At 37.1% G+C, this 21,191-nt stretch overlaps 2 protein-coding genes across 6 annotated transcripts; both read left to right on the forward strand.

Annotated features, from left to right (window-relative positions):
* Positions 1 to 889: 889 nt before the first annotated feature.
* Positions 890 to 9,753, forward strand: LOC149375366 (CREB-binding protein-like). 3 transcript variants are annotated; one of them, XM_089589080.1, is made up of 9 exons: positions 890 to 945; positions 1,035 to 1,192; positions 1,542 to 1,846; positions 1,928 to 2,047; positions 2,292 to 2,593; positions 3,008 to 3,442; positions 3,540 to 3,885; positions 4,021 to 4,255; positions 4,356 to 9,753. In XM_089589080.1, the coding sequence occupies exons 4-9, from the start codon at positions 1,979 to 1,981 to the stop codon at positions 4,844 to 4,846; spliced, it is 1,878 nt and encodes a 625-aa protein (XP_089445206.1). In that variant the 5' UTR covers positions 890 to 945; positions 1,035 to 1,192; positions 1,542 to 1,846; positions 1,928 to 1,978; the 3' UTR covers positions 4,847 to 9,753. The 3 variants fall into 3 exon arrangements, with proteins under 3 accessions (XP_089445206.1, XP_089445207.1, XP_089445205.1); XM_089589081.1 differs by having other exon boundaries at positions 4,036 to 4,255; XM_089589079.1 differs by having other exon boundaries at positions 897 to 945; positions 4,018 to 4,255.
* A 1,343-nt stretch (positions 9,754 to 11,096) lies between these two features.
* On the forward strand, positions 11,097 to 21,150 carry LOC149375367 (CREB-binding protein-like). Of its 3 annotated transcripts, none has more exons than XM_089589063.1 (9): positions 11,097 to 11,152; positions 11,242 to 11,399; positions 11,749 to 12,053; positions 12,135 to 12,254; positions 12,498 to 12,799; positions 13,214 to 13,648; positions 13,746 to 14,091; positions 14,227 to 14,461; positions 14,562 to 21,150. In XM_089589063.1, exons 4-9 carry the CDS (start codon positions 12,186 to 12,188, stop codon positions 15,050 to 15,052), a joined length of 1,878 nt encoding a protein of 625 aa, XP_089445189.1. In that variant the 5' UTR covers positions 11,097 to 11,152; positions 11,242 to 11,399; positions 11,749 to 12,053; positions 12,135 to 12,185; the 3' UTR covers positions 15,053 to 21,150. The 3 variants fall into 3 exon arrangements, with proteins under 3 accessions (XP_089445189.1, XP_089445190.1, XP_089445188.1); XM_089589064.1 differs by having other exon boundaries at positions 14,242 to 14,461; XM_089589062.1 differs by having other exon boundaries at positions 11,104 to 11,152; positions 14,224 to 14,461.
* The last annotated feature ends 41 nt before the right edge of the window (positions 21,151 to 21,191 follow it).

The following is a 21,191-nucleotide window of genomic DNA, read 5'->3' on the forward strand; positions in this document are numbered from 1 at the left end:
TTCCTAATTTTTATGATAAATGTAATAGCTCTTGTAAAAAAGGGAGACCGCTTTGTGAAAGGGGGATAGCCGAGCGATCTTAAAATGTTTAAAATCTTAACGTGGAGATAAGTATCCGTGATTTAATGACAAGAGAGAGATAACTCCTTGTTTGCCTCTTCTCTCTCTTTTGTTATTTTATATCCTCTCCTTGACAGCCTGTTGAAAATAACAGCCCTTTACAAGCTGTCTAATGTAAATTAAATATTATTCATTGATAATTTGCCGGTTCTCATGCCAATAACATCAAAAATAATAATAAAATGAAAAAATAAAAAACTTGTCCATATTCACATCTCTTATTTTTTATTAAGTCGAGTTTTATATAAATATAATTATAGTTTCGTCTATATTTTCACTCAAGTATGGACGAATTTCCATACTTTGTTCCCACTAGTGTATAAATCACATTTTATATTATATATAGTAATGTTATTTTTATGATTTCTTTTTGTTATCATTTTATATTAGATAAAATATAATTTCCTAGTGTGTACAATCTATTTGTATATAAAGCACTGTGGACTCTCAACACACAAAGCTCGTTCACTATCAACGTTGGAGTTGTGAAAAAAAAAAAAATCATTGTTTTTTTCTCTGTACAAAAATGTCTTATCTATTTTTCTTTATTTCTTAATTTTAGTAAGAAAAGACTCTTCAATTTTTTAATAAAAAGAAATATTTAAAAAAATATATAAATTGTGTATACTCATTTCAAAAATTCATCAAGTGAAAAAAAAATTAAATGCAAATTCAATCTATGGATGAAGAGCCAAGAAGTCAATAATATTATACCCGCGCATTTATCTATTTTTTAAAATCTTTGGTTTCTTCATAACCATTTTCTTATCCGATGTATTAGAAAACTTGGCTCTGACTTCCAAGGTTTATAGATACTGTACAAAGGTAAGCAGCTTTTAATTTTGTGTCTTCAAGGTAATTTTCATGCTATAGTGTAACTTTTTTGTAATCATTTACATGTTGTATTTTTGCAGTTATCGGAAGTCTTTGAAAAAGAAATTGATCCTGTGATGCACGCGCTGGGATACTGTTGCGGCAGAAAATATACGTTCAATCCACAAGTTATGTGCTGTTTCGGCAAGCAATTGTGTACGATAGCAAGGGACGCTAAGTACTTCTCGTACCAGAACAGGTCAGTAAAAATATTCATGCCAACATTTTTTTTATTAATATTCGATTTCATACATACAAAATTGTACGTATTTCAACCGATATATCTTTAAGCCCTTGGAGAAAATTTTCTCTTCAAACGTACTTACATTTTTACGATTCTAAGAATCGTTAAATTTTTGTTTTTTATCGTATTTTGCTTTCTTAATTTGGGTAAAAAATCTGAATAACCTCCTCCAAGTGCAATCGATATGTCCGTATGTAATTATATTATGCATGAATAGAAGACAATAGAACCAAGTAAAAGTCTACTTATTTTTGTAGTAATTATTTTTAAAATATATATTTTCTTCTGTCATCCTGGCGATCAGAGAATACCGAAGCCTAAAAGGTTACAAGATTGGTACAAAAAGATGCTAGAAAAGGGCATGCAAGAACGAATAGTATTGGACTTCAAGGTGAGCAGTAGTAGTTTGATTAATAAAATGTTACTAGTCCCAGTGTTACCTAAGTGTGAATTGTAACGCTTAGGTGTCTAGTGGGACTTAAAGTAATTTGCCCATTCCAAGTCCAACGTACAATTTTACCTTAAAAAATTCGTACACGGCATGAATGGGCTATACTTATATATAGTAAGGATCACATCGACACAAGGTATCACTGCGCGGTTTGCGATGTAAGTATGATTTTTGTCTGCTACAGCGTATTATTTTTGCTTTGGAAACAAAAATCACATTCTTTCAACATTCTTTTTCAGGATTTTGATTTATGTCTAAGTTGTAAAGAAACGGAAGGTCATCCACATCCCATGGAAAAACTTGGTTTGGATTTGGACGATGGATCGTCGCCGGCAGATGCAAAACAAGTAAATGCAATAGTACGTATTTTGTTTTTAATATAACTTTTTTTCTTTTTCTTTTTTTTTTTTTTTTTTTTTTTTTTTTTTTTTTTTTTTTTCACAGTACCGTCATTTTCATATTCATCTTTGTACATCTATAGCTATTTTGTATTTAAATGTACGTAGGTGTATGCAATGTTTTTTGTCGTTGAAAGTTAACTTTCAGTAAAATTATTAGCGTTTGAATTATATCTAACCGTCATTCAATTTGTTTTGCCAACAGGAATCGCGAAAGTTTTCGTTACAAAGGTGCATACAATCTTTGGTGCACGCATGTCAATGCAAAGACGCCAATTGCCGGTTAGCCAGCTGCCAGAGGATGAAGCGAGTGGTCAATCACGTAAAGACGTGCAAGCGAAAAAAGAACGGTGGCTGTCCGATTTGCAAACAGCTCATTGCTCTTGTCTGCCATCATGCACGCTCTTGTCCTGAACCAAAATGTCCAGTGCCTTACTGTTTCAACATCAAACAAAAACTGAAGCAACAACAACAACACCACCGTCTGCAGCAGGCTCAATTGATAAAGTAATTTTCGTTTATTATACATTACTAGATATTCTTGGGAAAATAAACGCTATGGGTATCAATTTGAAGAAAGAAAATAATTCAAGCGATTTCAAGTTTATTATACCGATTCAAAATATTTCTTGGTTGCATACCAGTATCATTGAATGCCAGCAAAACCGAGAATTTCATTAGCACTAAATGTCTAAAAATATCTTCAAGGTTGAGATGCGCGCGCGACGTTTTAATGTTTATTAATCCTTGAGTTCTTTGATGCCTAATAACTTTTATCTTCTTTACTAATATAATGCTTCCATTTACGTGTTTGTCGTTTAATATACTTGATTGTGAAAATCTTTTTCACTTTAAGCGTCATACTAATGTAACTCCAAAGGAGTGAATTGTATTTAATGGCCACATTTTAAAAATTTCTAGGCGACGTATGGCTGTGATGACAAATACTCGCTCAGCAGGCTCCGAATTGAGCATGCAAACAGGCTCGACACCAGTGAACACGACGATGCCCTCGGGCGTAACGATGAAGCCAGGCATAAGTCCAACGTCACTGCCGTCGCCACACCATCAGCCTGGTATCGGCATGAAACCCGGTACGCAAACGCCTCCTGCTCACGTTCTCCAGGTGGTTAAGCAAGTGCAGGAAGAAGCAGCAAGACAGCAAGCACCACATGTCGTCGGTTACGGCAAGGTGACGCCAGGCGGAGTCGGCGTTGGTGGTCTCGGGGTTAATATGGGCGCGGTTGCCGGAAAACCAGGTGGCGTCATGCCTCCGCCTCAGATGCAAAGGCCAATGCCCGTACAGATGGCTAATCCCGGTGGCGCACATCTTTTACCCATGGATCAGTGGCCAAAGTAAGTATTGGCTGGTAATAATCTTGATTCGTGAAATTTTTAATTTTTTTTTTTTAATGAATATTACTAATCTTTAATTTAATTTTTTTACTTGTAGCAATAGTACACTGAACTTTAGATATCAACCAAATGCAGTGATGCAACAAAATGCTAGCCTACGGCAGCAAGCCCCGCAGCTTCTCCCTCCACAGCAGCAGCAGCAACAACCGCAGCCTCAACAACAAATTCAGCCAGGAATGGCTGTTATTGGAGGTCAAATGGCTCGGAAACCCGGTATGTTGGGTTCTGCGGGACAAGTGGGCCAGAATGTTGCGGGAAAACAAGCTCTGCAGCAGTTGATGCAAACACTCAAAAGCCCCAACACGCCCGAGCAGCAAAACCAAATATTGCACATACTCAAAAGTAACCCACCTCTTATGGCTGCATTCATCAAACAACGCCAAGTAAGTTATACTTTACCGCAGTATTTGATATTTTTTTAAATTTTTTATTGCTACTAAGTGATTCTAACAGCAGCTTTAACACGATGCTTGATCCATAATAATGTGTCAAAACCCCATACTATTTATGAAAAGCAGGCCCTCGCTTTGCAGCAGCAACAGCAGCAGAGCCAGCAGCAAATGAACATGCAACACAATCCTCAGTGGCTGAAACAGCAACAGTTACTCATGATACAGAGGCAACAGCAGCAGAACGCTGCCCAGCAACAGGCAGCAGCCGCGGCGGCGGCATCTGTCGTGGGCTCGCAGCCCTTCACTCAGCCATCCGCACCTCCCTACGGCCAGCAGAGACCCATCAGGCCTCCAATGCTGGGTAAGTTTGTCGAAACTTTTTTTTTTCAATTTCAACATAATAATGTAACGAAACAATCGAATGAGATGATGAAAATGACAATGCGATTTCATTGTCACAGGTTACAGTGGATTCAACGAACAGGGCTACGTACAGCCGGGACTTAAACTGACGCCACCGCCGGTCCCGTCTCCCCAGGGCGTGATGGGACCTCCGGGAATCTCTTCGGTGCAGCAGCAACTGATGCAATCGGTACGCTCGCCACCTCCTATACGATCGCCCCAACCGGTACCGTCTCCGCGAAATCAGCCCGTTCCCTCGCCCCGCGCTGGCCCCGTACCCTCGCCTCACCATCATCCAGGTCACGCGGGCGGCACGCCCACACATTCGCCGGCACACGAGCTCGGTGGCCCCAGTGAGATGATGCTGTCGCAGTTGAGCCAAGCGACGGCCGGTGGTCAACCAGGACAGCCTGGACCGCATCCGGGTGTCCAGTTGCCCCTTCATCAGTCGCCTGCGGCGGCGAACGCTGCCGTTGGTGGCCAAGACGGCAACGACATTACCCCCATGACGCCGCAGGATCAGCTATCTAAATTCGTCGAGGGTTTGTAGTGACTTTTACTGGTGAAATCTTGATATGGTGCTTATAGAGACTCAAGCCAGCTGGCCAGCTTGCCACTGCTAATTAGTAATTATTAGTAATTAAAATAAGTACAGAAATTATGCGTAACGCGCGCCCTTCCCCGTGGCTCTGAAGGAGGGCGCACTCACATACCTATATAGAGACATGAGACAATGTTGTATATAGTTTATACATATTATAAATGAGCATATATTTTAAATTAAGGTATAGTTTAAACAAATCGCGCGAGGCACTGCGTATAGTAGATAAAAAAAAAGAAAAGAAAAAATACGAGCCGTAAGAGAGACGAGCGGCAAGAGAAGGAAAGGGAGCGCAACGACGCTTATCGACTTTTTTTAAATTGCATTACTATAGATGTTATTATTTTTATGATTATTATTATTATTATTATGTGTATCGACGACCGAAAGAGATATCCCTCGATCGCGTCCTTTCCTTCTGTGCTTGTGGGGGTTGTTATTGGTTTAAGGAGAAGATGTATAACAATAGAAGAGACAGGGAATGATAGACTTTTGTAAAAAATTAACAACGGGAGGCAAACAGATTGTGAGGAAGAAAGAGAAAAAAATGAAATTATTCAAATTGATATTACGCTTGTATATCAGCTTGTCAAGATTTCTCGGTTATCCCGCTTTCACAGAGTAGTCGTCCTTTTTTTTGGAACATCATTGAAGAGAAGAAAAAAAAAAGTATTACATTAGGTTGCGTTGGCCAAAGTGATACCCAATTATAGGCTGAGGTACACCTATACAATATACGTACAGGTATACTTCAGCATATATTCGGTTGTCGCTTTTGGCCATTCATTTACAATTATTATTATTATTTAATTAATTTTACTTCCCTACCTAAGGCATTTTTGAGAGTCTGGTGTTCCCTCAGTAGGAAGTATAGGACTCGGCGCATATGCGACATCGGTCCGCAGCTACCTCGGGCCGTCCCACTTATCCGACGACAACTACCATTTCCCCCCTCTGGCGCAGTGTTGTGCGCCTTACGGCACACTCTCCGCCCGCCAATTACTTTCCGCCCACGGGCGGGAAGAAACATTCTGGCCCTGCCAGGCCCAATGGTAGTCGTCGTCAGATTTTTGCGGACGTAAGGTAGCTGCGGGGCGATGGAACTTATGCGGCGAGTCCTGTCGGGTCTACTGGGGGCACCTCAAAAATGCCCCAGGGGGGAAAAGTTCGTTCCCGCTCTAGGGTGGAAAGTAGATGGCGGGTGGAAAGTGTGCCCTAGGGCGTAATAACGCCATAGGGCTCACTTTCCGCCCATTACTTTCCACCCTAGAGCGGGAACGAACTTTGGGCCTGGCAGGGTCAGAATGTTTCTTCCCGTACTTTGTCGGGAAGTAATTGGCGGGCGGGGAGTGTGCCATTGGGGCATAGCAGTGGGCCCGAGGGACGAAAATGTTCTCACCTTGGGCAGAAACTACAACTTGTGTTTCTGCCCAAGGTGAAAACATTTTCGGAACGCGAAAGGAACCTTCGTCAGATGCTATTTTGATGTCGCGATCTTGACAATTATCTCATCGTTACTACGTGAATGAATCACATACAGGGGCATCAATAGAGCAGCGACGTATATGCGGTTTCACTGACTTGCAGATTTGGAAGGTTTTTTCGTTTGGGTGGACACTGCAGCACAGCTCTCACCTTCCAGTCCCCGTGTATGGCCCCGTAAAGTACGGACCCTCTCTTTGTTAACATTCACTCGAGAGTAATCCCTTGATCACCTCCGTTCCTTCGATCTCACTAAGTGCCGGCATCTCCCGTATACACCCTCACTCACCTCACTCTTTGTCTCTTTCTCTCTCTCACCCCTTCTCTTTATCCCAAGTTTCTTCAAAACTTTTGTATACACTTTTCGCCAATGCAGCACCCGAAAACTTCTCGTATACATGTTGCATAAAAAGTGAACGTCAATAATTATCAATATGAGCGCTCGCGCGTGACTGTGTTTTTGTATTGTTTAAATACCTAAATGTATGTATTAAAACAGAACATTATCGCAACATATATATATACATATTAATAATAATAATAATATATCTTTAAATTCTTAAAACAAATTACGTAACGTATGAATATGAAAAAAATCTTCTTTTATTTTTCGATATTTTAGGTAGTAGAAAGAAAAATAACGATTCAGATCTTGGCACATATTTTTATTTTTTCAGAACTTTATGCAAAAAATAATTATCTTACAAAACCGTTGAAATTTAAAATATAAGCTATTAACGTTATCATAAATGAGTTTTTAAAATTTTATGAATATTTGTAGTACCGTTTCCGTTAAATTTAACTTCCAATTAGCATGTTTTAACGTAAAGTTTTATAAGCAAATGATTTAAAAATATCTGTCTTCGTAAATAACTAAAAATTTTCTCACGATTTTTTCATAAAAGGAGTATATGTAAAATACAACTTTGATTCATCTACCAAAGAATAAAAAATATGTCGCGTGCCATTTTGAAAAAAACTCACTACGCCTTTAGTACATCTATATAGTGACCCAGTTATTCTCAACTTTTGTCATTTCATAAATTTTATTCTTTCTTTTTTGTTAATTTTGTAATGTCAAGTTTGTTAAGGTTTTAAGTGTTGAATGATCAAAAAAAAACATTAAGTAAGAACATAATTATTAGATTTTTCCAAGCTACGTTTTCAGAGTGTATCGAAGGGACTTGGTGACATGTACGCAGATATACTTTGCTCGTAAGAATTTAACCACAATATACCTATATGTCGCCAACTCTCTCCGACATACTCTGAAAACGTAGCTTCAACAAATCTACTGATTATCTGTTTTATTGCATAAGTTGAGAACTACTGGGGATATTAAAAAAATGTGCCAAGTCCTAAATCGCGTGTTCTTGATAATTTTATTATTACGTAGGGTATTATTTATCTTTATTATTTGTTATCTCGGTATTTACTCTTATTATTTTTGAAAAAAAAATTTTTATTGATTAAACTCAATTTTTCACTTTTTTGGTACCCTAAAAATTGATAAGTAAAAAAAGATAATACATACATTTAGATGTAAAAACGATACAAAAACCCAGACACACGATCGCGCGCCATATTAATAATCATTGACGTTTATTTTTTACGCAACACGTGAACGAAAAGTTGGTCGGAGCTACATTGAGTGAAAAATATACAAAAATATCAAGTATGAGTATCAAGGAAATACGGACGGGATAGGGAACTACTCGAGTGATAAAAACAAAGAGAGCGCCGTACTTTTAACGGGAGCCATAACTCGGGGAGGAAGGTGTTAGAGTGTGCTGCATGTGTGGCCACCGGAAAACGAAAGACCTTACAATAGCAAGTTTTGAAGGTGCATATTTTAGCGTTGTATATGCACTTTCAATTACTTGCAGAATTGTGAGGTTTTTTCGTTTGGGTGGACACTGCAGCACAGCTCTCACCTTCCAGTCCCCGTGTATGGCCCCGTAAAGTACGGACCCTCTCTTTGTTAACATTCACTCGAGAGTAATCCCTTGATCACCTCCGTTCCTTCGATCTCACTAAGTGCCGGCATCTCCCGTATACACCCTCACTCACCTCACTCTTTGTCTCTTTCTCTCTCTCACCCCTTCTCTTTATCCCAAGTTTCTTCAAAACTTTTGTATACACTTTTCGCCAATGTAGCACCCGAAAACTTCTCGTATACATGTTGCATAAAAAGTGAACGTCAATAATTATCAATATGAGTGCTCGCGCGTGATTATGTTTTTGTATTGTTTGTACACCTAAATGTATGTATTTAAACAAAACATTTTCTCAGAAGGGGGATATATATATATATATGTAATGGTAATAATAATAATAATAATAATATATCTTTAAATACTTTAATCAACTTACGTTACGTATGAATATGAAAAAAATCTTCTTTTATTTTTCGATATTTTAGGTAGTAGAAAGAAAAAAAACGATTCAGATCTTGGCACATATTTTTATTTTTTCAGAACTTTACGCAAAAAATAATTTTCTTACAAAACTGTTGAAATTTAAAATATAAGCTATTAACGTTTACATAAATAAGTTTTTTAAATTTAATGAATATTTTTAGTACCGTTTCCGTTAAATTTAACTTCCAATTAGCATGTTTTAGCGTAAAGTTTTATAAGCAAATGATTTAAAAATATCTGTCTTCGTAAATAACTAAAAATTTTCTCACGATTTTTTCATAAAAGGAGTACATGTAAAATATAACTTTGATTCATCTACCAAAGAATAAAAAATATGTCGCGTGCCATTTTGAAAAAAACTCACTACGCCTTTAGTACATCTATATAGTGACCCAGTTATTCTCAACTTTTGTCATTTCATAAATTTTATTCTTTCTTTTTTGTTAATTTTGTAATGTCAAGTTTGTTAAGGTTTTAAGTGTTGAATGATCAAAAAAAAACATTAAGTAAGAACATAATTATTAGATTTTTCCAAGCTACGTTTTCAGAGTGTATCGAAGGGACTTGGTGACATGTACGCAGATATACTTTGCTCGTAAGAATTTAACCACAATATACCTACATGTCGCCAACTCTCTCCGACATACTCTGAAAACGTAGCTTCAACAAATCTACTGATTATCTGTTTTATTGCATAAGTTGAGAACTACTGGGGATATTAAAAAAATGTGCCAAGTCCTAAATCGCGTGTTCTTGATAATTTTATTATTACGTAGGGTATTATTTATCTTTATTATTTGTTATCTCGGTATTTACTCTTATTATTTTTGAAAAAAAAATTTTTATTGATTAAACTCAATTTTTCACTTTTTTGGTACCCTAAGAATTGATAAATAAAAAAAGATAATACATACATTTAGATGTAAAAACGATACAAAAACCCAGACACACGATCGCGCGTTATATTAATAATCATTGACGTTTATTTTTTACGCAACACGTGAACGAAAAGTTGGTCGGAGCTACATTGAGTGAAAAATATACAAAAATATGAAGTATGAGTATCAAGGAAATACGGACGGGATAGGGAACTACTCGAGTGATAAAAACAAAGAGAGCGCCGTACTTTAAACGGGAGCCATAACTCGGGGAGGAAGGTGTTAGAGTGTGCTGCATGTGTGGCCACCGGAAAACGAAAGACCTTACAATAGCAAGTTTTGAAGGTGCGTATTTGACGTCGCTGTTCACTTGATGCCTTTGTATGGCATTCACGTAGTAACTGTCAGATGATTGTTAGAGAAAGCGAATCAAAATAGCACCCGACAAACGTTTCTTTCGCGAAAAAAAAAATAAAATAAAAATAAATATTAATAATAATAATTGTAAATGAATTCATCAATAATCGAATTTCCTAATTTTTATGATAAATGTAATAGCTCTTGTAAAAAAGGGAGACCGCTTTGTGAAAGGGGGATAGCCGAGCGATCTTAAAATGTTTAAAATCTTAACGTGGAGATAAGTATCCGTGATTTAATGACAAGAGAGAGATAACTCCTTGTTTGCCTCTTCTCTCTCTTTTGTTATTTTATATCCTCTCCTTGACAGCCTGTTGAAAATAACAGCCCTTTACAAGCTGTCTAATGTAAATTAAATATTATTCATTGATAATTTGCCGGTTCTCATGCCAATAACATCAAAAATAATAATAAAATGAAAAAATAAAAAACTTGTCCATATTCACATCTCTTATTTTTTATTAAGTCGAGTTTTATATAAATATAATTATAGTTTCGTCTATATTTTCACTCAAGTATGGACGAATTTCCATACTTTGTTCCCACTAGTGTATAAATCACATTTTATATTATATATAGTAATGTTATTTTTATGATTTCTTTTTGTTATCATTTTATATTAGATAAAATATAATTTCCTAGTGTGTACAATCTATTTGTATATAAAGCACTGTGGACTCTCAACACACAAAGCTCGTTCACTATCAACGTTGGAGTTGTGAAAAAAAAAAAAATCATTGTTTTTTTCTCTGTACAAAAATGTCTTATCTATTTTTCTTTATTTCTTAATTTTAGTAAGAAAAGACTCTTCAATTTTTTAATAAAAAGAAATATTTAAAAAAATATATAAATTGTGTATACTCATTTCAAAAATTCATCAAGTGAAAAAAAAATTAAATGCAAATTCAATCTATGGATGAAGAGCCAAGAAGTCAATAATATTATACCCGCGCATTTATCTATTTTTTAAAATCTTTGGTTTCTTCATAACCATTTTCTTATCCGATGTATTAGAAAACTTGGCTCTGACTTCCAAGGTTTATAGATACTGTACAAAGGTAAGCAGCTTTTAATTTTGTGTCTTCAAGGTAATTTTCATGCTATAGTGTAACTTTTTTGTAATCATTTACATGTTGTATTTTTGCAGTTATCGGAAGTCTTTGAAAAAGAAATTGATCCTGTGATGCACGCGCTGGGATACTGTTGCGGCAGAAAATATACGTTCAATCCACAAGTTATGTGCTGTTTCGGCAAGCAATTGTGTACGATAGCAAGGGACGCTAAGTACTTCTCGTACCAGAACAGGTCAGTAAAAATATTCATGCCAACATTTTTTTTATTAATATTCGATTTCATACATACAAAATTGTACGTATTTCAACCGATATATCTTTAAGCCCTTGGAGAAAATTTTCTCTTCAAACGTACTTACATTTTTACGATTCTAAGAATCGTTAAATTTTTGTTTTTTATCGTATTTTGCTTTCTTAATTTGGGTAAAAAATCTGAATAACCTCCTCCAAGTGCAATCGATATGTCCGTATGTAATTATATTATGCATGAATAGAAGACAATAGAACCAAGTAAAAGTCTACTTATTTTTGTAGTAATTATTTTTAAAATATATATTTTCTTCTGTCATCCTGGCGATCAGAGAATACCGAAGCCTAAAAGGTTACAAGATTGGTACAAAAAGATGCTAGAAAAGGGCATGCAAGAACGAATAGTATTGGACTTCAAGGTGAGCAGTAGTAGTTTGATTAATAAAATGTTACTAGTCCCAGTGTTACCTAAGTGTGAATTGTAACGCTTAGGTGTCTAGTGGGACTTAAAGTAATTTGCCCATTCCAAGTCCAACGTACAATTTTACCTTAAAAAATTCGTACACGGCATGAATGGGCTATACTTATATATAGTAAGGATCACATCGACACAAGGTATCACTGCGCGGTTTGCGATGTAAGTATGATTTTTGTCTGCTACAGCGTATTATTTTTGCTTTGGAAACAAAAATCACATTCTTTCAACATTCTTTTTCAGGATTTTGATTTATGTCTAAGTTGTAAAGAAACGGAAGGTCATCCACATCCCATGGAAAAACTTGGTTTGGATTTGGACGATGGATCGTCGCCGGCAGATGCAAAACAAGTAAATGCAATAGTACGTATTTTGTTTTTAATATAACTTTTTTTCTTTTTCTTTTTTTTTTTTTTTTTTTTTTTTTTTTTTTTTTTTTTTTCACAGTACCGTCATTTTCATATTCATCTTTGTACATCTATAGCTATTTTGTATTTAAACGTACGTAGGTGTATGCAATGTTTTTTGTCGTTGAAAGTTAACTTTCAGTAAAATTATTAGCGTTTGAATTATATCTAACCGTCATTCAATTTGTTTTGCCAACAGGAATCGCGAAAGTTTTCGTTACAAAGGTGCATACAATCTTTGGTGCACGCATGTCAATGCAAAGACGCCAATTGCCGGTTAGCCAGCTGCCAGAGGATGAAGCGAGTGGTCAATCACGTAAAGACGTGCAAGCGAAAAAAGAACGGTGGCTGTCCGATTTGCAAACAGCTCATTGCTCTTGTCTGCCATCATGCACGCTCTTGTCCTGAACCAAAATGTCCAGTGCCTTACTGTTTCAACATCAAACAAAAACTGAAGCAACAACAACAACACCACCGTCTGCAGCAGGCTCAATTGATAAAGTAATTTTCGTTTATTATACATTACTAGATATTCTTGGGAAAATAAACGCTATGGGTATCAATTTGAAGAAAGAAAATAATTCAAGCGATTTCAAGTTTATTATACCGATTCAAAATATTTCTTGGTTGCATACCAGTATCATTGAATGCCAGCAAAACCGAGAATTTCATTAGCACTAAATGTCTAAAAATATCTTCAAGGTTGAGATGCGCGCGCGACGTTTTAATGTTTATTAATCCTTGAGTTCTTTGATGCCTAATAACTTTTATCTTCTTTACTAATATAATGCTTCCATTTACGTGTTTGTCGTTTAATATACTTGATTGTGAAAATCTTTTTCACTTTAAGCGTCATACTAATGTAACTCCAAAGGAGTGAATTGTATTTAATGGCCACATTTTAAAAATTTCTAGGCGACGTATGGCTGTGATGACAAATACTCGCTCAGCAGGCTCCGAATTGAGCATGCAAACAGGCTCGACACCAGTGAACACGACGATGCCCTCGGGCGTAACGATGAAGCCAGGCATAAGTCCAACGTCACTGCCGTCGCCACACCATCAGCCTGGTATCGGCATGAAACCCGGTACGCAAACGCCTCCTGCTCACGTTCTCCAGGTGGTTAAGCAAGTGCAGGAAGAAGCAGCAAGACAGCAAGCACCACATGTCGTCGGTTACGGCAAGGTGACGCCAGGCGGAGTCGGCGTTGGTGGTCTCGGGGTTAATATGGGCGCGGTTGCCGGAAAACCAGGTGGCGTCATGCCTCCGCCTCAGATGCAAAGGCCAATGCCCGTACAGATGGCTAATCCCGGTGGCGCACATCTTTTACCCATGGATCAGTGGCCAAAGTAAGTATTGGCTGGTAATAATCTTGATTCGTGAAATTTTTAATTTTTTTTTTTTAATGAATATTACTAATCTTTAATTTAATTTTTTTACTTGTAGCAATAGTACACTGAACTTTAGATATCAACCAAATGCAGTGATGCAACAAAATGCTAGCCTACGGCAGCAAGCCCCGCAGCTTCTCCCTCCACAGCAGCAGCAGCAACAACCGCAGCCTCAACAACAAATTCAGCCAGGAATGGCTGTTATTGGAGGTCAAATGGCTCGGAAACCCGGTATGTTGGGTTCTGCGGGACAAGTGGGCCAGAATGTTGCGGGAAAACAAGCTCTGCAGCAGTTGATGCAAACACTCAAAAGCCCCAACACGCCCGAGCAGCAAAACCAAATATTGCACATACTCAAAAGTAACCCACCTCTTATGGCTGCATTCATCAAACAACGCCAAGTAAGTTATACTTTACCGCAGTATTTGATATTTTTTTAAATTTTTTATTGCTACTAAGTGATTCTAACAGCAGCTTTAACACGATGCTTGATCCATAATAATGTGTCAAAACCCCATACTATTTATGAAAAGCAGGCCCTCGCTTTGCAGCAGCAACAGCAGCAGAGCCAGCAGCAAATGAACATGCAACACAATCCTCAGTGGCTGAAACAGCAACAGTTACTCATGATACAGAGGCAACAGCAGCAGAACGCTGCCCAGCAACAGGCAGCAGCCGCGGCGGCGGCATCTGTCGTGGGCTCGCAGCCCTTCACTCAGCCATCCGCACCTCCCTACGGCCAGCAGAGACCCATCAGGCCTCCAATGCTGGGTAAGTTTGTCGAAACTTTTTTTTTTCAATTTCAACATAATAATGTAACGAAACAATCGAATGAGATGATGAAAATGACAATGCGATTTCATTGTCACAGGTTACAGTGGATTCAACGAACAGGGCTACGTACAGCCGGGACTTAAACTGACGCCACCGCCGGTCCCGTCTCCCCAGGGCGTGATGGGACCTCCGGGAATCTCTTCGGTGCAGCAGCAACTGATGCAATCGGTACGCTCGCCACCTCCTATACGATCGCCCCAACCGGTACCGTCTCCGCGAAATCAGCCCGTTCCCTCGCCCCGCGCTGGCCCCGTACCCTCGCCTCACCATCATCCAGGTCACGCGGGCGGCACGCCCACACATTCGCCGGCACACGAGCTCGGTGGCCCCAGTGAGATGATGCTGTCGCAGTTGAGCCAAGCGACGGCCGGTGGTCAACCAGGACAGCCTGGACCGCATCCGGGTGTCCAGTTGCCCCTTCATCAGTCGCCTGCGGCGGCGAACGCTGCCGTTGGTGGCCAAGACGGCAACGACATTACCCCCATGACGCCGCAGGATCAGCTATCTAAATTCGTCGAGGGTTTGTAGTGACTTTTACTGGTGAAATCTTGATATGGTGCTTATAGAGACTCAAGCCAGCTGGCCAGCTTGCCACTGCTAATTAGTAATTATTAGTAATTAAAATAAGTACAGAAATTATGCGTAACGCGCGCCCTTCCCCGTGGCTCTGAAGGAGGGCGCACTCACATACCTATATAGAGACATGAGACAATGTTGTATATAGTTTATACATATTATAAATGAGCATATATTTTAAATTAAGGTATAGTTTAAACAAATCGCGCGAGGCACTGCGTATAGTAGATAAAAAAAAAGAAAAGAAAAAATACGAGCCGTAAGAGAGACGAGCGGCAAGAGAAGGAAAGGGAGCGCAACGACGCTTATCGACTTTTTTTAAATTGCATTACTATAGATGATATTATTTTTATGATTATTATTATTATTATTATGTGTATCGACGACCGAAAGAGATATCCCTCGATCGCGTCCTTTCCTTCTGTGCTTGTGGGGGTTGTTATTGGTTTAAGGAGAAGATGTATAACAATAGAAGAGACAGGGAAGGATAGACTTTTGTAAAAAATTAACAACGGGAGGCAAACAGATTGTGAGGAAGAAAGAGAAAAAAATGAAATTATTCAAATTGATATTACGCTTGTATATCAGCTTGTCAAGATTTCTCGGTTATCCCGCTTTCACAGAGTAGTCGTCCTTTTTTTTGGAACATCATTGAAGAGAAGAAAAAAAAAAGTATTACATTAGGTTGCGTTGGCCAAAGTGATACCCAATTATAGGCTGAGGTACACCTATACAATATACGTACAGGTATACTTCAGCATATATTCGGTTGTCGCTTTTGGCCATTCATTTACAATTATTATTATTATTTAATTAATTTTACTTCCCTACCTAAGGCATTTTTGAGAGTCTGGTGTTCCCTCAGTAGGAAGTATAGGACTCGGCGCATATGCGACATCGGTCCGCAGCTACCTCGGGCCGTCCCACTTATCCGACGACAACTACCATTTCCCCCCTCTGGCGCAGTGTTGTGCGCCTTACGGCACACTCTCCGCCCGCCAATTACTTTCCGCCCACGGGCGGGAAGAAACATTCTGGCCCTGCCAGGCCCAATGGTAGTCGTCGTCAGATTTTTGCGGACGTAAGGTAGCTGCGGGGCGATGGAACTTATGCGGCGAGTCCTGTCGGGTCTACTGGGGGCACCTCAAAAATGCCCCAGGGGGGAAAAGTTCGTTCCCGCTCTAGGGTGGAAAGTAGATGGCGGGTGGAAAGTGTGCCCTAGGGCGTAATAACGCCATAGGGCTCACTTTCCGCCCATTACTTTCCACCCTAGAGCGGGAACGAACTTTGGGCCTGGCAGGGTCAGAATGTTTCTTCCCGTACTTTGTCGGGAAGTAATTGGCGGGCGGGGAGTGTGCCATTGGGGCATAGCAGTGGGCCCGAGGGACGAAAATGTTCTCACCTTGGGCAGAAACTACAACTTGTGTTTCTGCCCAAGGTGAAAACATTTTCGGAACGCGAAAGGAACCTTCGTCAGATGCTATTTTGATGTCGCGATCTTGACAATTATCTCATCGTTACTACGTGAATGAATCACATACAGGGGCATCAATAGAGCAGCGACGTATATGCGGTTTCACTGACTTGCAGATTTGGAAGGTTTTTTCGTTTGGGTGGACACTGCAGCACAGCTCTCACCTTCCAGTCCCCGTGTATGGCCCCGTAAAGTACGGACCCTCTCTTTGTTAACATTCACTCGAGAGTAATCCCTTGATCACCTCCGTTCCTTCGATCTCACTAAGTGCCGGCATCTCCCGTATACACCCTCACTCACCTCACTCTTTGTCTCTTTCTCTCTCTCACCCCTTCTCTTTATCCCAAGTTTCTTCAAAACTTTTGTATACACTTTTCGCCAATGTAGCACCCGAAAACTTCTCGTATACATGTTGCATAAAAAGTGAACGTCAATAATTATCAATATGAGCGCTCGCGCGTGACTGTGTTTTTGTATTGTTTAAATACCTAAATGTATGTATTAAAACAGAACATTATCGCAACATATATATATACATATTAATAATAATAATAATATATCTTTAAATTCTTAAAACAAATTACGTAACGTATGAATATGAAAAAAATCTTCTTTTATTTTTCGATATTTTAGGTAGTAGAAAGAAAAATAACGATTCAGATCTTGGCACATATTTTTATTTTTTCAGAACTTTATGCAAAAAATAATTATCTTACAAAACCGTTGAAATTTAAAATATAAGCTATTAACGTTATCATAAATGAGTTTTTAAAATTTTATGAATATTTGTAGTACCGTTTCCGTTAAATTTAACTTCCAATTAGCATGTTTTAACGTAAAGTTTTATAAGCAAATGATTTAAAAATATCTGTCTTCGTAAATAACTAAAAATTTTCTCACGATTTTTTCATAAAAGGAGTATATGTAAAATACAACTTTGATTCATCTACCAAAGAATAAAAAATATGTCGCGTGCCATTTTGAAAAAAACTCACTACGCCTTTAGTACATCTATATAGTGACCCAGTTATTCTCAACTTTTGTCATTTCATAAATTTTATTCTTTCTTTTTTGTTAATTTTGTAATGTCAAGTTTGTTAAGGTTTTAAGTGTTGAATGATCAAAAAAAAACATTAAGTAAGAACATAATTATTAGATTTTTCCAAGCTACGTTTTCAGAGTGTATCGAAGGGACTTGGTGACATGTACGCAGATATACTTTGCTCGTAAGAATTTAACCACAATATACCTATATGTCGCCAACTCTCTCCGACATACTCTGAAAACGTAGCTTCAACAAATCTACTGATTATCTGTTTTATTGCATAAGTTGAGAACTACTGGGGATATTAAAAAAATGTGCCAAGTCCTAAATCGCGTGTTCTTGATAATTTTATTATTACGTAGGGTATTATTTATCTTTATTATTTGTTATCTCGGTATTTACTCTTATTATTTTTGAAAAAAAAATTTTTATTGATTAAACTCAATTTTTCACTTTTTTGGTACCCTAAAAATTGATAAGTAAAAAAAGATAATACATACATTTAGATGTAAAAACGATACAAAAACCCAGACACACGATCGCGCGCCATATTAATAATCATTGACGTTTATTTTTTACGCAACACGTGAACGAAAAGTTGGTCGGAGCTACATTGAGTGAAAAATATACAAAAATATCAAGTATGAGTATCAAGGAAATACGGACGGGATAGGGAACTACTCGAGTGATAAAAACAAAGAGAGCGCCGTACTTTTAACGGGAGCCATAACTCGGGGAGGAAGGTGTTAGAGTGTGCTGCATGTGTGGCCACCGGAAAACGAAAGACCTTACAATAGCAAGTTTTGAAGGTGCATATTTTAGCGTTGTATATGCACTTTCAATTACTTGCAGAATTGTGAGGTTTTTTCGTTTGGGTGGACACTGCAGCACAGCTCTCACCTTCCAGTCCCCGTGTATGGCCCCGTAAAGTACGGACCCTCTCTTTGTTAACATTCACTCGAGAGTAATCCCTTGATCACCTCCGTTCCTTCGATCTCACTAAGTGCCGGCATCTCCCGTATACACCCTCACTCACCTCACTCTTTGTCTCTTTCTCTCTCTCACCCCTTCTCTTTATCCCAAGTTTCTTCAAAACTTTTGTATACACTTTTCGCCAATGTAGCACCCGAAAACTTCTCGTATACATGTTGCATAAAAAGTGAACGTCAATAATTATCAATATGAGTGCTCGCGCGTGATTATGTTTTTGTATTGTTTGTACACCTAAATGTATGTATTTAAACAAAACATTTTCTCAGAAGGGGGATATATATATATATATGTAATGGTAATAATAATAATAATAATAATATATCTTTAAATACTTTAATCAACTTACGTTACGTATGAATATGAAAAAAATCTTCTTTTATTTTTCGATATTTTAGGTAGTAGAAAGAAAAAAAACGATTCAGATCTTGGCACATATTTTTATTTTTTCAGAACTTTACGCAAAAAATAATTTTCTTACAAAACTGTTGAAATTTAAAATATAAGCTATTAACGTTTACATAAATAAGTTTTTTAAATTTAATGAATATTTTTAGTACCGTTTCCGTTAAATTTAACTTCCAATTAGCATGTTTTAGCGTAAAGTTTTATAAGCAAATGATTTAAAAATATCTGTCTTCGTAAATAACTAAAAATTTTCTCACGATTTTTTCATAAAAGGAGTACATGTAAAATATAACTTTGATTCATCTACCAAAGAATAAAAAATATGTCGCGTGCCATTTTGAAAAAAACTCACTACGCCTTTAGTACATCTATATAGTGACCCAGTTATTCTCAACTTTTGTCATTTCATAAATTTTATTCTTTCTTTTTTGTTAATTTTGTAATGTCAAGTTTGTTAAGGTTTTTAGTGTTGAATGATCATAAAAAACAATAAGTAAGAACATAATTATTAGACTTTTCGAAGCTACGTTTTCAGAGTGTATCGAAGGGACTTGGTGACATGTACGCAGATATACTTTGCTCGTAAGAATTTAACCACAATATACCTACATGTCGCCAACTCTCTCCGACATACTCTGAAAACGTAGCTTCAACAAATCTACTGATTATCTGTTTTATTGCATAAGTTGAGAACTACTGGGGATATTAAAAAAATGTGCCAAGTCCTAAATCGCGTGTTCTTGATAATTTTATTATTACGTAGGGTATTATTTATCTTTATTATTTGTTATCTCGGTATTTACTCTTATTATTTTTGAAAAAAAAATTTTTATTGATTAAACTCAATTTTTCACTTTTTTGGTACCCTAAGAATTGATAAATAAAAAAAGATAATACATACATTTAGATGTAAAAACGATACAAAAACCCAGACACACGATCGCGCGCCATATTAATAATCATTGACGTTTATTTTTTACGCAACACGTGAACGAAAAGTTGGTCGGAGCTACATTGAGTGAAAAATATACAAAAATATGAAGTATGAGTATCAAGGAAATACGGACGGGATAGGGAACTACTCGAGTGATAAAAACAAAGAGAGCGCCGTACTTTAAACGGGAGCCATAACTCGGGGAGGAAGGTGTTAGAGTGTGCTGCATGTGTGGCCACCGGAAAACGAAAGACCTTACAATAGCAAGTTTTGAAGGTGCGTATTTGACGTCGCTGTTCACTTGATGCCTTTGTATGGCATTCACGTAGTAACTGTCAGATGATTGTTAGAGAAAGCGAATCAAAATAGCACCCGACAAACGTTTCTTTCGCGAAAAAAAAAATAAAATAAAAATAAATATTAATAATAATAATTGTAAATGAATTCATCAATAATCGAATTTCCTAATTTTTATGATAAATGTAATAGCTCTTGTAAAAAAGGGAGACCGCTTTGTGAAAGGGGGATAGCCGAGCGATCTTAAAATGTTTAAAATCTTAACGTGGAGATAAGTATCCGTGATTTAATGACAAGAGAGAGATAACTCCTTGTTTGCCTCTTCTCTCTCTTTTGTTATTTTATATCCTCTCCTTGACAGCCTGTTGAAAATAACAGCCCTTTACAAGCTGTCTAATGTAAATTAAATATTATTCATTGATAATTTGCCGGTTCTCATGCCAATAACATCAAAAATAATAATAAAATGAAAAAATAAAAAACTTGTCCATATTCACATCTCTTATTTTTTATTAAGTCGAGTTTTATATAAATATAATTATAGTTTCGTCTATATTTTCACTCAAGTATGGACGAATTTCCATACTTTGTTCCCACTAGTGTATAAATCACATTTTATATTATATATAGTAATGTTATTTTTATGATTTCTTTTTGTTATCATTTTATATTAGATAAAATATAATTTCCTAGTGTGTACAATCTATTTGTATATAAAGCACTGTGGACTCTCAACACACAAAGCTCGTTCACTATCAACGTTGGAGTTGTGAAAAAAAAAAAAATCATTGTTTTTTTCTCTGTACAAAAATGTCTTATCTATTTTTCTTTATTTCTTAATTTTAGTAAGAAAAGACTCTTCAATTTTTTAATAAAAAGAAATATTTAAAAAAATATATAAATTGTGTATACTCATTTCAAAAATTCATCAAGTGAAAAAAAA

The sequence above is a fragment of the Copidosoma floridanum genome, unplaced genomic scaffold (assembly GCF_036245765.1).
Source record: "Copidosoma floridanum isolate Cflo_tuat_1 unplaced genomic scaffold, Cflo_Japanese_pri ptg000007l, whole genome shotgun sequence".
NCBI lineage: Eukaryota > Metazoa > Arthropoda > Insecta > Hymenoptera > Encyrtidae > Copidosoma > Copidosoma floridanum.

Excerpts from the sequence above, each read along its gene's own strand:
- LOC149375366 (XM_089589079.1), top strand. The coding sequence starts at position 1,979 with ATGGAAAAACTTGGTTTGGATTTGGACGATGGATCGTCGCCGGCAGAT. Across the intron at positions 2,594-3,007 it reads CAGCAGGCTCAATTGATAAA|GCGACGTATGGCTGTGATGA; the intron begins GTAATTTTCGTT and ends AAAAATTTCTAG. Across the intron at positions 3,886-4,017 it reads CATTCATCAAACAACGCCAA|CAGGCCCTCGCTTTGCAGCA; the intron begins GTAAGTTATACT and ends ATTTATGAAAAG.
- LOC149375367 (XM_089589062.1), top strand. The coding sequence starts at position 12,186 with ATGGAAAAACTTGGTTTGGATTTGGACGATGGATCGTCGCCGGCAGAT. Across the intron at positions 13,649-13,745 it reads CCCATGGATCAGTGGCCAAA|CAATAGTACACTGAACTTTA; the intron begins GTAAGTATTGGC and ends TTTTACTTGTAG. Across the intron at positions 14,462-14,561 it reads CATCAGGCCTCCAATGCTGG|GTTACAGTGGATTCAACGAA; the intron begins GTAAGTTTGTCG and ends TCATTGTCACAG.